Here is a 17,386-nt window from a genome sequence, read left to right on the forward strand (position 1 = left end):
TGTATCGTTAATAAAACTTATTAATATATACCAAAATTATATTGGTTGGTATAACAGCAGAAACGACGCAATTCCACAGCCTAAACACACACACAATGTGGAAAATACGTCGTGCACGATATACTAACATCGTCAGTCGCTGAGAAATTATTAAGTTTATAAACTATGATCATCATACTCGTTGCCTTTCTCTCACCCAAGTAGCACCTGGGCACGTGAATGAGATCCTGGCAACGAACATGGAAAGGATTAAATCTGAAAATCCTAAGCTAAGAAAATGATTAATATATCTATTGTGTCTCTAACGGGCTAATATTCATTGACAATCTTATTTTCTTTTACTTTATGATTTTCCTTAATAATTTAATAATTTAATAAACACACAGAAATGCTTTTACTTGAATAGAAAAAGATTCCAAGTATATAGAAGTATAATGAATTCCAAAATAATAATAGAAATATCCTCAGCCAATATTTCTTCATCAGAGCATACGAAACAAACATACGAAAGAAACGTTCAAAACCAAATGCTCTGATTCTGAAATTTGCCTGTCGCGAAATATCTTCTTGCACATAAAATTTAATACATTCTTGGACGAACAAAATTAAACTTGAATAGCTTTATATTTCATATTTTAAATTCTATTGGAATTATACTGAATATGGAAATCAAACAATAAAGTGCTTCCATTATATCATAGAATATAAGATAACATTGTAAATTATGAATTATATAAATTATAATATTTATAGTATAATTATTATAATTACTCATATTCAAACATTAACATTCAAAAACGCAAAGTGCAAGAAAATCTATCCTGATCTAATATAAGACACAAACAAGACATTACTACTCACGGTATAATAAATAACCGTGGTCACTATGCTCATCAAAACTCTACGTAATACAACCAGTCACCCGTGTCAATTCGGACCTTTCATCCTATGACATGATTGAGTAACCAGAGGAAAAATAATGCATGCGACTCACGATTAGATGCGAAGAACGTTGTCATCGATAGTGTACACAGCAAATTATCCTGAAATCCACCAAATAGGAGTAACCGTATTGCACAGAAGAAATAAAGATGAAAAGAAATCTGTAAAAAAAAAAGCAAAAAACATTACAATTTGTACTTAAAGAGTGTTAATTGAAAATTTGTAATAATAAAAGATTGATCTTTATCAAACAAAATTTTAATAATAACATTCAATTCAAAAATAAAAACTTGTCAAATATTCAATGAAATTCCATTTTATGCCAATAATTATTATAAAATACAATAGAATCTAAAATATTTTTTAACATTATTAAAATAGTTACAAATATCTCCAAATGTAATCAATTTGCGAAAAATTATAACTGTATTCGTTGTTAAAATTTCGAATAACTTCGTACTAATCAAATATGGCGGGCTTTTATTGTCAACTAAACGAAGCTGCGCAGTATATAAAAAACGCGATGCGCAAAACAGGTTCAAACCTGTCCCGTGAAGAATGTATACCAAATTGTTATAAATTCTCCAACAATAACTAAATATAAACATAAAAACACGCCAAAATATGATGAAACGATGAAATACTACCATATATCTGTGAAAAGCGTGGCATACCTCTAATGTTCCAAAGTTTTCAAAGTTTTCCCCGCAGTCAAGCATATCGTCAAAATCTGTACAAAAGAAAACCAATTTAACAATAATAATAATTACATTACACGCGAGTCGTTGAAAAGAGACGTACGATAATTAAGCCAAGTCAAGGTGACAGCGAGTATATTGTCAACTAAACGAAGCTGCGCAGTACATAAAAAACGCGATGCGCAGAACAGGTTCAAACCTGTCCCGTGAAGAATGTATATCAAATTGTTATAAATTATCCAACAATAACTAAATATAAACATAAAAACACGCCAAAATATGATAAAACGATGAAATACTACCATATATCTGTGAAAAGCGTGGCATACCTCTAATGTTCCAAAGTTTTCAAAATTTTCCCCGCAGTCAAGCATATCGTCAAAATCTGTACAAAAGAAAACCAATTTAACAATATTAATAATTACATTGCACGCGAGTCGTTGAAAAGAGACGTACGATAATTAAGCCAAGTCAAGGTGACAGCGAGTATGAAAAGAAACGCGATTAACAAATACCACGCAAGGTGACAGATCTTAACGATTCGACGATCCACAATAGACTAACTACCCCCCGCGCAACAGGTTTGCGCAACGAACTAATTTAGAGTGGGGTGGGGATACGAGCGTTCACGAATAACATTCGGCTAATTCGGGGAAAAATAAAATGTTTTACAGAATAAACATATCGTACCATGTATACACATCATTTGTATTGTATTGATAAATAAATATCTTCTTGTCTCGTATGAGAAAAGGACATTTTAACACGGAGTGGACAATTTGTATACACGATACATATTCACTTATAACCAATGCAAATGTACACTATATATTGTACATACGTGTGTACGTCAGCTTTCAAACGATGCTCACTAGTTAATAGTAGAAAAATAAGCTGTACTCTAAAAGCTATAGACTTTTACTCAAGAACTGGCAGATTACTCTTTTTCTTCCTCCTAAACTTTTATGTTAAACCGTTACGTTACACTGTCACATTATGTCTCAACAGTGCAGAGATCGATCGCGAGAAGTTACTACATCGATAGTTCGAGATGTGTAGTTCGAGAATCGCGATAGAAGTGTATCGTGCATTTCACCGTTTTATTGGCGCCATGAACGCAGAACCCGAAAAGAAGGAAAACAGTCTGCCTGAGGAAACGCGAGCGAGAGAAGGCCGCCGGCCGATAAGGTAGAAAGAGATAAGTCGCGCAGTTCGCGAACAGGAAAGGAATGAAGAGCCACCACACCGCGGTAAGACAGAAAGCGCCAGTGAATGTCGCTATAGAGGGGCGGAGGGCGTTTGAGGGGGTCAGAAAAGAGAGCCAATGAGCTCGACAACGCGACGCGGCGCCAGTCGTCGAGTCGCCGTGTTACTACGAGTACTTGCTCTCTTATCGTGGCTCGCTGCGTCCTCGTTTGAAAAGGGTCGTGTCCTGCCTCTGTCAGTAGGGGTTGCGAACCGACGCCGAATTCCTCGGTTTTTCCAATTCACGACGATTCTCGATCGATTCATCTCGATTTATCCATTTTATATTGCGCTTACCGATGTAGTAACGTCATTCCTACCGTTATCATTTTTACCCGTATTTTCTGTCACGTTTCTTTCATTTCTTTCCCCCTTTTTCTCATCGACGCAAAGTATGTTGGACTGGTGGCCGAGATCGAGGTCGTCCGGAGCTTGACTCTCGAAAACAGTGGCTATGGGCAGCTATTACACTGCACGGACGAATCGTTCATCGTACGATAACTAACTGTGAGAATTACTAATGATAAATTGTTCGGTGGTTGTGTGTCGAAGACGAGGACGAGGACGAGGACGAGGACGATGACGAGGCTGTGAAAGGGTAACATTTTCGACAAACAGTTGCAGCAACTCGTCGAAGGATCAAAGACTTCCGGTTTCATTTCAATCTGAAATTAATTTAATCGTATCAGAATATAGTTTTTGACATCGTTTAACGTGGTATCGTGCCGTATTAAACAACTTCTCGAATAGTTTTGTCACAAAGATGAACGATACCTTAACGAATTTGAATAATTTTAGTTTCAAGCAATATTCTTCTTAAGCAATTTTTATTTATTGTAATTTCAATGCAATGGTGGTGTTCAATTCTAATAGAATAACATTTGCAAGACAGGACAAGTATTTTTCATGAAAATGAAGAGAAACAGGCAGAAAAGTGTCGCGTCTTTCCTTCCAGCGAATAATTGCACTCGTGTGCAATTATAATAATCGCAATGAACCGCTGTAATTTCGAGGTACGTAAGCTGTTTTCGCTTATTACGCATCGTGCGTAGACCCTTTGGTACTGCATTCTATTTTCAAAATAAGCTTTCAATCGAGCAATCGTCGATCTAAGCAGAGGCCTTTCAAAGCTTGAAACGTTCTTAAACGTTCGAGAGGAGTCGCCTTTGTTACGGATCTCTCAATTACTGATTCTTGTTTCTCTTTTCTAAACGAAATATCGCAATCACGATCTTTTCTTTTTTATTAAAGGGACATCTGGTTACTTTGAAATTAACATATCAATGTCAAAGGTCTCATTAAGCAAAAGGGAAAAAAGAAGATGAAAGACAAGAAAAGCGACTCGGTCAGTGTCATCGGTACTCCTCTCTATTATGTAGCCGCGATCCTTGAAAGGGTTACGGACCTCCGGAACAGCGAAACTCGGTCAATGATATCGATGTCCGGGCGCCATGTCTCACAGCCAGGATCCTTAAAAGGATTGAACGACGGAGCTACTTGTACCGATATATAGTTATAATTGACGAAACTCGGCGTCAATGCTACAGCTTTCAACCGATGCTCACGTGCACATACAACACGCGTACAATTTACATCTGTAAAAAAAAGACAGACGTACATATGTACAAACGCTGATATCTTTTGTAACCCGATGCCTTGTCAGTTGTTTATATTCAATACTTGAACGTTGAACGAACAATACAATAATTCCAATTAAGCTGGCTTGATGAAAAGATCAAATAAAATATCTGAGAAAAAGACTGTAAGTACAATAGGATGACTGAATTTGTCAAACGACACGGCCGGAGCTTCAAAAAGTTTCGCGTAACTTTTGAACGATATCTGCCTGTTACGAGTCACTGTAGCTATTTCATTTAAAGGTCGCGTTGATAATTCGTAAACAAGTAGTGAGGGAACAATTTCTGCGTGAAACATTTTCCTGCAGAATGCAGGATTATTCTAAAAATTATACAAAGTAAAATAAATTACGCGACTCACTCACCGTGAACGCGGGGTGCCAGTATAAAGGAGACGGGGTTGTAAAGTGATGTAAAACTCCTCTTCGTCTTTTCAGAATAGAAATCGCAATCCCCCTTGTGAACCCTTATTTTTTGTTTTGAATAATTATGAAACTTGCCAAATCGATTCCACCAAAGATCGCGTGAAAACTGAAAGACTCTCGAGAAGTTATTCGAGATAGAAAATTTAGAAGAAAAGAAAAAAAAAAAAAGAAGAGAAAAATAACTGTGGCAAAATAACTCTACGGATGTTGTGCTTGGACATAAAGCTGGTCTCTCGTTTGCGAGGCGTCTCGTTGACGAGTGGCTCATCCACAAATGTGCCACCGGTACCCCGGTTGTCGTCGACCTCGACCTCATCGACGACTGCCAGTGGAGAAAAGTGCAAACGAAGCAAAGGAAGAAGAGAGAGTTCCGCTGGGAACGGGAACTCGGTGACGGAAAGCGACAGCGACGAAGAAACGTTGCCGGCTGCGCAAATGATCCATCGGAACAGATCTAGATCAGTTTGCGTGTCCGCCCTGTCCGCTGTTCACTCGAGACACCTTCATCGACGGGCAAGCCATCATGTGTACGTTTCTTAAAGATAACTTTAAAGATGAACATGTGTGGATTATGTAAGGAAATACCTCTCGTTAAATGTATTCGGCGCTTCATCAATTACAAGGAATCGTTCGCCACTATCTCAGATTTTAACGAGCACCTTCTTTACGCTAAAAAAGTTTCGACAACTATGGTTAAAAATAATTGCAGCCAAACGTCTTTTATACGAAAAGAATAATTTGATCAGGCAACGTGTTGATTGATGCAATTTAGATCCTTTCCTGCGTGCTGCCCTCATTAACCCAGATATCTTGGTGATAATAAAACAGGAAATATCGATGAAAGTTCTGTAAAGAGACTGAAATTACTCGTACTTCTTGGTTTGTGTCGTGGCGACATTTGTTACGCACAAAAACCGGCATAAAAGTCGAAAAGCAATTTATCGGACGATCATTGAACGTGCACGATGTTTGTTTTCAGATCCACCACAGATGCTATTTCCAGGCGAGGTGTTCTCTCCAGACGATATTACGGCAGCGTGGAAATGGTGAGTTTTGTTTTCGACGACTATTACTAATTAAATATTATCAAGAAACTTGTAGCGACTACAAAAAAAAAAAAAAAAAATAATGGCATTTTCAATGCTATATATAAAATGCTCTTTTATCAAATTTTACGTTCTACTTTCGTGGTATCACATTTTTGTATTTAATATTTTTGAATTTTTTTTTTTTTTTTTCTAACAAATAAAACATACCTTTCTCAATTTTATTTTTCACGATTTCAAGAAAATTCGCTCTTCTCTCTCTTTCTCTCTCTTTCTTTTATTAACTTTACCATGCGTAACGATGACACTCCGAGAGGGTGTAGTCTGTCTGTCTCTTGTCTTCTTTTCCCTCCTCGACGTGCACCGCACCGGAAGAAATTCGCACAGTCGCTGATGTTAGCCCGTTAAAATCGCCTTTCAGCTGCCGCAAATCGAGCAAGACGGGTCCGACAATGGAAGAAGATTTCGAGTGGAGAACGGTGATTCTCCGGGCGAGAAAGAAGAAGTAAGAAACCTGTAATTGCGTCTCTATGCATCCGTGTCACTCACTTCCTCTTTTGCTTCTACTCTGTCATTTCTGCCCAAGGTTTTGTTCTCGCTTTCTCTCTCTCTCTCTTTCGTGTCTTTCTTTCTTCTCTCCTCGTGTCTTTTTCTGTTGCTTTTCCACTTCTCTGTTTTGACGCAAAATTTGATTACATTTGTGGTGGAACTGGTTTCATACGTGTGCAGATGTTCGGATCGCCGAGTACACCGATATTGGAAAATCCAGAGTATCAAACGCGCTGGTACTTCAAGTACTTTCTCGGAAAATGTGAGTAGAGTGCATGCTGGTATTTTTATACATTTTAGATAAGTGAATATCTGTGTATATGTATATAATAGATAACAGGAACGATCATTTCACTTAAACATTTTTAGTACGTTACATTTATATATCACGTACATTATTACGTATTTATAAAATGTGTAAACAAAATTTACCTGAGCATGCGTGGAATAATTTGTACTTATATGTATATTGTATAAAAATATTTGTATGAAAAATAGTGCATCAAAATTACGTTGCTGCGGATCAAGAAAGAAATCCCTTGTTTCTGTCGGTTGTGACAAGCGAAGTCAGTGAGCAAAGTGTACCACACTACAGAGTGATTTTATGGAGAAAAACCGTGAGTATTGCCTAAAATTAAAATCAATTCAGAATCAATTAAAATTAATTAATTAAATGAATTTTTTGATAATAAAATCGAAAGTAACATTGGCAGATAATACTTCTTTTCTTTAAAGTTGATTTGTGAACTGAAAAAAAGTTTTTTCTGCATTTTTAGAAAATAATTTTAACGTAGAGTCTATTTTTAAATAGTCAATATCGCATATATATACATACACGTACGTATGCAGCCAAGATTGTCTCGAGACAAGCAGCTAAGAATGAAAGATACAAAACGAATAAAACGAATTTCACGAAATTGAAATTTTTGAGGAAGCAAAAGGTAGTTACAAATTTTTTTTTTCAATTTATCTAAATTATTAGAAATTTATGTTTATAAGATTCTATCTATTAATTGCATTATAATAATAGTATAATAAAACTAATAATTATCCAAGATTATCCATTATCCATTATATCAATTATATGCATTATAAGGAAACAAAGCTCTTGTTCAAAGCTAGAAAGTATCAAATAGAATATAAAACAAGGATCGAGAAAGTTGTAGAAAGTTGAACTTTTTAATAGGTGTAACAATCTATTTAAAACATGGACTGGTGGAACATTTTTAGAAAAATGTTCCACGTTACAAGTATTAATGAAAAAAAAAAAAAAAAAAAAATAGAAGAGAAGTCTTTGAAAATAAAAGTTAGAAAGACTAAAAATAAAAATATTTTGTTTTTAAATAAAAATCTTTCTATAACAAGAACTGATACTATTTAATAAACAAGTACTATTCAATGAATGGTAATAGTACAACTTTGTTACCTTTTGTTCAAAGCTTGTTTGTGTTTGTTTCTCGAATAAGCAGTTAGAAAGCTAAAGACGTTACTGACAATGAGTTTTTAAAGATTTTTCAGAACTCACTAACATTTCTTTCAATGAAAATTGTTTATTTCCTTTCGATTCCTGATCGAAAAAATTACCTCGCTCGAATAAAAGAATGAAAAATTTAGGGTGCGCAGAAGATATCGCTGCCGTATTCCGCCAACAAAACGATGACCATCAGGCATATCTTAAGGTACGTATCCTTGCTACCTGACACTCGAAAGTGCAAATTGTAAGTAAATTGCTGATTGGCGGTTGAAATTTCATTTCAGCAACTTCTTTGGACTGGAGAAACTCGATAAGGCTCCGCGCGAAATTTTTTCTCCTGAAATTCAAAAGGTGAGCGTCTAATTCCTGGATTAATTACTAATGAAAGGACCTAAACCGTTTTTGTCCGTTAACCGGGAAGACATTATTTGTTTGCAAGAAACGAATGCGCTTCATAAAATAATTTCATACGCACAGACATAAATTAACGATAGTCCAGAGAAAAGTTCTCGATGTATTTTATCTTTTCGCGACTCTTGGAGACAGAGCCTCCCTTGCAGAAGACACTGCAACTGCTAAATATACATCACTCACAAATGTAAATTGATTCATGAAACTTATTAACTTGAAAAAATGGATTTTTGCATCTCAGGACCTGCTGTTGCTAGAAGAACAAGAAGGTTCTGTCAATTTCAAGTTTGGCGTGATATACGCGAAGAAAGGGCAAACAACTGACGACGAAATGCTATCCAATGGTAAATCAATAAAAAGTCACTTTAACTGTCGAGATTTTAATGACACTGGACAACACAACAGTGGCGATCGTTTCCACTTGAAAAATGAAACGGAGTTGCCTCTTTGTTACCTTTCACTGTATCTCGTTTCCGTTTTAACAGAAATTTGATCGAACGTAGAAATATTATCTGTCAGAAATTTCAATTTTATAATTTCGCAATGTTCAACCTCTTTGAATAAAAGTACGATTTGATATAATTTTCACTTACATATTGTACATAACTGAAGAACGTAGGGAAAGATATCGTAATTTTCTACGTAATTAATACCAAGAGTCGAGACTTAAAAAGTGACGAAACAGTAGTATTCCCTACATAGTGCTTCATTTACAGAGAAGGGCAGTCCAAGTTTCGACAAGTTCCTCGAAATTCTGGGCGAAAGGATAGGATTGAAGAACTGGGACAAGTATCGAGGTGGCTTAGACGTAAAAGGTGTCGTATTTATATGCATCTTCTTTCTCTTCTTACTTCTCTTCCTCTTCTTTCCTTTTTTCCTCAAAACGAATACTCAACATTTTCACTCTCAGTCTCAATACCTTCAACCACGTGAAACATTAAACATTATGCATAAAACATGAAAGTACCTTTTTTTTTTTTTTTCTCGTCGACACGTTCTCCGCTGTCTTTCTATCTCACCGTGTCTCTCTCTCTGTCGACGTTCGTAGGTGATATGACAGGGAAAGAAAGTTATTACACCGTGTACGCGGGACACGAGGTGATGTATCACGTGAGCACAATGCTTCCCTATTCAAAGGACAACCCGCAACAACTGGAGAGGAAGCGACACATCGGTAACGATATCGTTAACATCGTTTACACTGACGACCCTGACGCCATTGACACTTTCAACCCGAATTGCATTAGAAGTCAATTTACTCGTGAGTCAACGTTACGTAGTTTAGTTTTTTTTTCTTTTTTCATATCGTCGCGAACTCGATCGAAGTTTATTCTCTCACACACGAATTGCATTCACGAATGCAAATAGATGTATTTGCCGTGGTGTCGGCCGAAAGAGACGGCAAAGGATGGCGCGTGGCCATCTACTGCGACGAAAATGTTCCTCTGTTTGGCCCAAGCCTTCCGTGTCCACCGGTGTTCGAAGACCCGTACACCCTGCGAGAATTTCTGCTCGTCAAGTTAATAAACGGCGAGAAGGCCACATTCAACACGCCGACGTTCGCCCAGAAGAGGGAGAGAACCCTTGACGCTCTTCTCCGGGACATGTATCAAGAACACTCGCAGGAGAGTAAGAGCAACGTAAGTTTGTTCAACGATAATTTAATTTCTGCATTTTATCGTTTTGCCCGACTGGGCGAAAAAGTTTTCATTGCGTCGAATATTATATGTTATATTATAACTTGCGAGTCGACAAACGAAACTCATTTAAAACGTCGTCATCCTCCATAATTAGCAAGCGAATCTAGTCAAACACATTGAGCATTCGTTCTAGGTACACAGTGTCTTTGAAATTGCTTCCTTGATAAGAAAAAATTACTGTTGAATCGTAGTTCAAACCTTAGCCTGTCTGAATTTTGACCCATCCTGTGCATAATATACGCAATATGACATTATATATTTCCGTGAAGAATGACTCTCCATTAGAATAGGACAATGGATGCCGTTGGAAAATAAAGTTGTTGAATCCTCCTAGAAAATTTGCAAAATATAAATAGACACCAAGATCGAATCCCCAATTTATTTTTCATCTATCAATTATCAGTTTCTTAGTTATTTCTTAGTTATTTGTAACGGTTATCTGTTCTTGAGACATAGATTATTAACGTTTATATGACAGCATGAATCATTATTTAAAAATAATAACTGTCAGAATTACAAGTATCGTCCAAAGATTCTATGCATAACCAACATTAGAGGGTTCCTTTCGTCGCGTATGTGAAATTTTGCACGATTTTGCACGACTTTGCACGACTTTGCACAATTTTGCAACGCATCCACCTAACGACCAATCAAAATTGAAAGAAAACTAAAAAATAAAAAAGGAAACACAAAAAAAAAAAAAACACGCACTGCGTTGGTATGGTATGCGTTAGTTGTTCCCTCGCCCCCCGTAGAAAGGAAAACCGATCGAATTTTCGCAGAGTATGTTAAACCGACGAGCATTGTCGGATGTCGTGGAGGCTCCAGGTCGACGTCGCGAGGAGACACGTGCTGTGGAGATGGTGCGTGTCGGCCAGGCCCTCAAACTGGAGGCGATCGTCAGAGGTTTGGCACCAACCTCCTTAGCCACTGCTGGCCCTTTGAAGCCCAGACCATGGGAGCCGAGGTGTATCTATCCGGATTTCTCTCACGAGGTCGTCTGTGGGGATGTTTGGCTGGATAACAAGCTGATCCTGGCTACCGAGAATGGAACTTTTCTGATCGAAGGTCAGTCGAAACTTTTAAACCATCTGACCTCACTTGTTCATCTTTCTCTCGAATAGGAAACTGCAGGAACTAACTCTAAGAACTTGCAAGCTATCCCAATTGCGAGAAAGATAATTGTAAAACTGTACGATGGATTTCCTATTTCAGACAGCCTATCGCACAGATTAATCTTCGACGAGTCCGTGCAGATCAAACAGTTGGACGTAGTCGAACAACACGGGATATTGTTGTTTCGAGCCGGTGACAAAGGGAAAGAAAGCAACGTCTATGTTTTTCGTCTAAGAGAATTCGAAAATAACACGACGAACAGGTCTGCCGAGGTTCTAAACGATCGCGAAGACGATCAGGAATACGAAGATAATGCCGACGAGGATGACGTGGATGACGAAGCTGACGAGAGCGAAGAGACCGATTACGACAATTTCACGCGGGCCACTACGAAATTCAAACCCGTGATTCGTCGTGCTCACGTTCGTGTTCGTCCTCTGGCCGTCAGGGGACGAGCGCACATAAAGGAAAGAAGGCTACCTAGAACTCGGGGCTGTCACTTGTACACCATTACTATGCCCGGTGGTTCCCATTTGCGTATGGTATGTATTTTTATAAAAAAAAAAAAAAAACACTCTGCCAATATCTAAAGAACAAAGCTTCGAACGCAACTTTTGTATTCTTCGTTCTCGCATTACTTTAACTTATGTTGGAAACATTCCAATATTATTTATAAAATAATATTAAAACGAAAAAGAACGTTCAAGCTAGGAACGGTTTAATTTCGCAGTAGAAGTCGCTGTATCTACATGTGTCTAATTAGCCTTGCATTAGAAACGTACACGTTTGATCGTACGATCGTAGGGAACATAACTCTGACATAAGCTGTATCTCTACTTAAGGTACTTAAATACATACGTAAAAAGTTATTTTCTTGAAAACGATATAGTTTTGTTCGTTTTTTAATTCGGCTATTATTTTCGATTCTGTCGGTTTGGGTTAGGTTAATAGATTGTCCAAAGTTCTTCCAAATAAATTGTAAACTAATTAAATTAAATACTAAAATCATCAATAATATTTATGACGATGATGAAGAGGAAGGAGAGAAGGAGGAAGATGAAGATGATGATGATGATGATGATGATGATGATGATGATGATGATGATGGTGATGATAAATTTAAATTATATGTACGATTCACCTATAATTTTTTATAGTGCGTAGCGGTTGGACGACGTTTAACAGTTCTCCAATGGAAACACAGTGCCGCATGGACTGCTTGGTGTTCCGCAGCAGACACAGACACCGTCGAAGGATTTCTGCATCTGAAAGAGTTCAATGTTAGTGAGACTCCGTCTTTAGTAACGATAATCGAAAATACAGACTTGAACAATGAATGGACGCTTTGCTGCGGCGTCCGACATCATTTTGAGCTAATCTCAGCTTCGGGAAGCACCAGAATTCTTCATGTCGAGGGAACGACAAAACCACATCTGGTGGCTGCTCTGGACCTTTGCGAAGATGAAGAACCCGAATTATTACTCTGCTACAACAGTGTGTATCTTATCGATCAACTAGCTACTCTTAAACTCTTTAAATTATATCTTTGACAACAAATTTCCAATCAAACTTAAAACCTAAAACTAAAAATGTTAATTAAAAATGTAAAACCAGGTAGGTAACTGTATACGAAGTAAGGTACAGCTTACAACAGGTACCAATTTCGATGAACTTGAGACAGAGGAGGATTAAGGATTACGTTCCAAGTAATCTCTGAACCTACGATTCATCGCGTTTTAACATTCGTTTATTTATCCTAGATACGTGTCACTTTCAAAAGCTTCTAGAAGAAAATACCGTACCAACGGAATTTGATTTCAACTGGAACTCTGTTCCTGCAGCAATAGGTAAAAAATATTTTTCCCCTTTCATCCTCTTGTCAAACTTAGTTCTTTAGTCTTGGATAATTTTGTGAAACATATTAAAAATTTTTCTAGCCTGTGCCTTTCCCTACGTAATCGCATTTACCAACGACACTATGGAGATACGATTGATAATCAATGGAAATCTAGTGCACACGATCGCCATGCCGAATCTGAATTTAATTACTTCGAAGCAAGACATCTTCTTCTCCACGACGGCTCCGGAGTTTCTGCCTGGAAAATGCGAAAGAATCCGACTGGACTCAAAGCCCGTGGACAAGGAAGAACCGGTTTCCAGTCCGCCTTCTTTGGCACAATCTTCGACATCTCGATCTAATCTACACAGTACGTGCACAACGTTTCGCTTTCCGAAACGGATTATAATTTTCCGTTGCTTTACTTGCGCAATCCAAACGCATTGCGTTTCATAATAAGACACGATGTTGATACATCTAGAAATCGTCACAGAATATTCATCACAAATTAACAATTCGTTGCCCGAAGATACAGACACTGAATTAGCAATTAATAGCAATATAGCAATTAATCGTTGGATTGCGAATTTTTTGCTATATAAAACATATAAAGCATACAGCGATCGTGGTACAAAAGATATTGTTTTCCTTTTTATGAAAATCAAGGTGACTGGAAGCCGATAAGAATCTACCAAATACCGTTGCAAACGTTATCGAGAAGTACCTTGTCAACCTGCTCGCAACGACGATGTCCTAGCCCTGCTGAACCAGAGATCATCTCGGCGCCGCCGACCAGCGACAAAAGTTTCCTAAGCGTTGAGCCCCACAGAGCACTGAGCAGGTCGTGTAGCAGTAGTCCGACGCCAACGCCGACGGACATGATGCCGCCGCGGTTCAGGAAATAAGTTAGATCGCGATCGCAAAGCTTCATTTAAAACGACCTTCTGACAGATCGCAGGCTGTACCTGACGCTCGTGCCTCGGTAGAATCGACGACGGATAATGCACACTATTCAGTGCGTTTCAACTGTAGCTAGAATTTACTGCCGTTGCAAAGAGCAATCGAGATGTAATAATTTTGCTATGATAGACACAACGTAACTGTACGTGCAAAAAGTGCCCTTGGCGTCTCTTAAGCAACAACAATTGTTTCGTTTTGTACACGCGCCTGTCACTCCTTTTTCTTCTTACATTTTAATCAATTTTTATTTAATTAATTAAAAATGGCTACTTTACGTTAACTGTTAATGAGGATTAATTGTTTGCGTAATTTGTGGACTGGTTTCGCACAGCTTATCTCAAGTTGCGTTCGAAAAATGAATAACGAAAAACGAGTATACTAGGTTGCGGATGTTTATGCAACTGTGAAATGATCAGTGATAAATGGGCAAAGTATGCTGGCCTTCTTATTGTTAGTTTTAAAGTTTTAAAGTTTATCATTTTAAAATTGAAGAAAAATGAAGTTTCATCATTTTCTTTCTTTAAGTAATGTTAATATTCCTGTTTCAGTCATTCTCAGTTTTCACAGTTCGTGAAAATATGATTGCGATTCATTTTTTTCTTTTTTTTTTTTTTTTCAGTTCACATTATAATTCATGAAAATATAAATTTCCGCCATCTAAATATTATCTACCCTTATAAAATTTACTTTGTCTTCAAATTCCAATAAAAATTTGTATTTAACAACTCTTTATAAAAGTGCGCCGGTAAGAATTTAGTGCTCGGTGATAATTTCATTTTGTAATAAAATTTTCAAACAAGGTGTCTCGTTTTCCGTGCATCGCGAAAAAGAAACGTGAAAAATCAAATTGATCGAGCCAGATTTAGCAAGTAAGGAGTATTATTTTAGTGATTTGTCAACTTGTAAAGGCGACAGATAAAAAGCAAGAAATTTCATTAATTCTTCAAAGTTTTCAGGGGTCTACTTGAGCTGTACCACGTTTATAAGTATTTTTTTTAAGTGATTCATAGGTAATTTACACGTCAGTGGTCTCGTTCGATAGTTATTCTGACGAAATTATTTATCGGTAAATAGGTAACAACACGACCACGTATACGTACAATGATAATAAATAAAAATGTATGCTGTCATTGGTAAGATTTCTCGTTGCAAACTTGCTCACGCCGTTGAATCGCTTAGCGATTTTCCGTCTTTCATTCGAACTTGTTCGGTTTCTATATGTATGTATCTATTGCAAATAAAAAGAAAATAATATAAGCGTTTTGATTCATGACATTACATTTTGTTTCCCGTAATACACAGATTATATTTTATCATATAAAAGAAGAAGACTATTCGTTCCGATAATTTTATTTTCCAAGTTCCAGTTATTTTGTTGATTTAGGATGCTTTTCTCTTTCCTTTATCATAATTATTTCATCCCAATAAAATAGGATTATATAGGATATTCAGAAAAGACATCTACAACTATTCGAATGCTTTCGCGTGCTTTCGCGTGTATAGATTTTATCAGTGTTTATATCATTTTTACGCTCATTATTACTCGGCGTCTCTTGGGTATAAATTCGGTACGATCATTGCAATTAGTACTCGTACGAAAATCATCGGACAGACATGGTCGAGTTTAAAGGGCTAACTCACGTTTTGTTTCCTGAAGTGCGTTTAAACGAGTTCAAATCAAACAGCATTCCACGACTTTTTTACGACACCGTCGAGAATTATAGATGCCAATCGCTGTCAAGCGGAGCCAAGGAAAATGTCTTGGCGACCCCGGTCAGTCTCGAGCATTGAACTATGATCATTTACGTTTACTTCACTTGTGCCACTAGGTTGTACGGCCGAGTGTTGTACAATAATTGTCTGCAATCTTTAATCCAATTTTTCTGAAACTAATATACAGAAATTAAATTAATCCCATCTTGTTCTTGAGATTTGTAACAATGTCTAACAGTTCTTGCAAAAATAGATAATGGGCACGCACAAGTCAAACGTGATCCAATTGAAACTTCTTCTAAATCGTCTATGGTATCTCAGGTATCTATCATCATAGCGATGCTCGTAATACGAAACGAGAAATATTAAATAGAGTAGAGTTTCAGCATTGAAATTGTGTCCATATTTTTCTCATTTACTTTAATTTAATAAACAACGACATCAATAATAACAACGAAGTAAATAAAATGAAGTTAAAAATCTCACAACTGGAACAGTTACTAACAACATTACGTGCAAAATGAAATCGACGAATTTTGTTCGTCGATTAAATATGTGAACAAAAATTTGAATTATCTGCGAAAATTACGAAGCGCAATATTAATTACACTCCGGTGATTCAAATTACACCACGCAAATAAACACTTACATGAATAATCAATCGACTGTGCTTCTCTAATTCCTTCTATTCCACCAGAATCACAAAATAAACGATAACAAAGGACGAGATGCAAACGATATAAGATGGAGATACATGTTCGATCTACTCGCAATATTTCGGTTAGATCAAATTGCGCGTCGCCATATTGAAATCTTGCTTCCGTGTGATGTATGACGTATATATGTGTGTATGTATGTATAGATAGGTAGGTAGGTAGGTAGGTAGGTAGTAAATACACTTAAGTAAATACACACTGACTTACATATCAGTTGTTTCGAATATTCCCCGATTAAAATTATCCCTCGAAAAATTGTGTCGTAAGATTATTTTGACCTATTTTATTTTAACCTATTTCACATATATTGTGGATATTTCTTAAAATACTCAAAAAGATAAAATATAGGTAGAACGTATCTCAATTCATTATTGATAATTGAATAGGTTATTTATCAATTAAATTTGAAATCAATAATTTAAAACTACATTGTATAATCATTCTTTACGTTGATTTATGTTGATTATGTCGACTAATGGAGTTAAGTATTTCATAAAAGAATATCTCACGCGAAACAAGTTCTTATTAACTTTTACCTACGCAATCAACGTGTAATCTTTTTATTTTTCATTTAAAAGTTAATTCAATTATGTCGGCAATATATGTCGTACGCACATGTAGTTCTGTTCTATCATTGACCATTATATATAACGATTGCAGCAAAAAGAAATTACCTTTAAACATACGCATTTCACATTTCATCTTTATTCGAGTCATGCTCGATTACGAAGTTTTATACTTTATCTCATACCTTCCTTACGTTCCCCGAGTTCGTCTTAAGAAACATTTGCTCGTCAAAGCAATCGCTGAAATACCAACGAGCCAATATATCTTTTCAAATTTCTTTCGTTTCGTACACGTTTTTCAAGAATGTTTCAAATCAGTTTCATACAGAATCGCTGTATGTTACAGATACA

General features: G+C 36.7%; 2 protein-coding genes and 1 long non-coding RNA gene across 9 annotated transcripts in view; 1 reads left to right on the forward strand and 2 right to left on the reverse strand.

Moving 5' to 3' along the window:
* Positions 1-2,824, reverse strand: part of LOC122528729 — a 27,750-nt gene extending 24,926 nt beyond the window's left edge. The window contains exons 1-4 of the mRNA XM_043654154.1: positions 2,482-2,824; positions 1,970-2,025; positions 1,617-1,672; positions 995-1,103 (exon numbers count right to left, since the gene is read on the reverse strand). The gene's annotated coding sequence lies outside the window, so the exon portion shown is untranslated. The remainder of the gene's footprint in view (positions 1-994; positions 1,104-1,616; positions 1,673-1,969; positions 2,026-2,481) is intronic.
* Positions 2,825-3,008: 184 nt separating this feature from the next.
* Positions 3,009-15,299, forward strand: LOC122528724 (GTPase-activating Rap/Ran-GAP domain-like protein 3). 6 transcript variants are annotated; one of them, XM_043654141.1, is made up of 18 exons: positions 5,143-5,298; positions 5,341-5,474; positions 5,927-5,993; positions 6,415-6,498; positions 6,723-6,804; positions 7,041-7,159; positions 8,157-8,221; positions 8,301-8,367; positions 8,669-8,771; positions 9,144-9,242; positions 9,476-9,688; positions 9,796-10,067; positions 10,883-11,195; positions 11,343-11,785; positions 12,401-12,737; positions 13,004-13,090; positions 13,181-13,449; positions 13,737-15,299. In XM_043654141.1, the coding sequence occupies exons 1-18, from the start codon at positions 5,152-5,154 to the stop codon at positions 13,983-13,985; spliced, it is 3,150 nt and encodes a 1,049-aa protein (XP_043510076.1). In that variant the 5' UTR covers positions 5,143-5,151; the 3' UTR covers positions 13,986-15,299. The 6 variants fall into 6 exon arrangements, with proteins under 6 accessions (XP_043510078.1, XP_043510073.1, XP_043510075.1 ...); XM_043654143.1 differs by lacking the exons at positions 5,143-5,298; positions 5,341-5,474 and adding an exon at positions 3,009-3,018; XM_043654138.1 differs by having other exon boundaries at positions 4,909-5,474; positions 13,181-13,450; positions 13,747-15,299.
* On the reverse strand, positions 14,659-17,218 carry LOC122528675. Of its 2 annotated transcripts, XR_006306634.1 has the most exons (4): positions 16,403-17,218; positions 16,022-16,329; positions 15,682-15,929; positions 14,659-15,268 (listed from the first exon to the last, which is right to left on the reverse strand). It is a non-coding gene; the product is annotated as an uncharacterized LOC122528675 (long non-coding RNA). The 2 variants fall into 2 exon arrangements; XR_006306633.1 differs by having other exon boundaries at positions 16,022-17,218.
* Between the last annotated feature and the right edge of the window lie 168 nt (positions 17,219-17,386).

This window comes from Frieseomelitta varia, unplaced genomic scaffold (assembly GCF_011392965.1).
Source record: "Frieseomelitta varia isolate USP_RPSP 00005682 unplaced genomic scaffold, Fvar_1.2 scaffold_255, whole genome shotgun sequence".
In the NCBI taxonomy this organism is placed as follows: domain Eukaryota; kingdom Metazoa; phylum Arthropoda; class Insecta; order Hymenoptera; family Apidae; genus Frieseomelitta; species Frieseomelitta varia.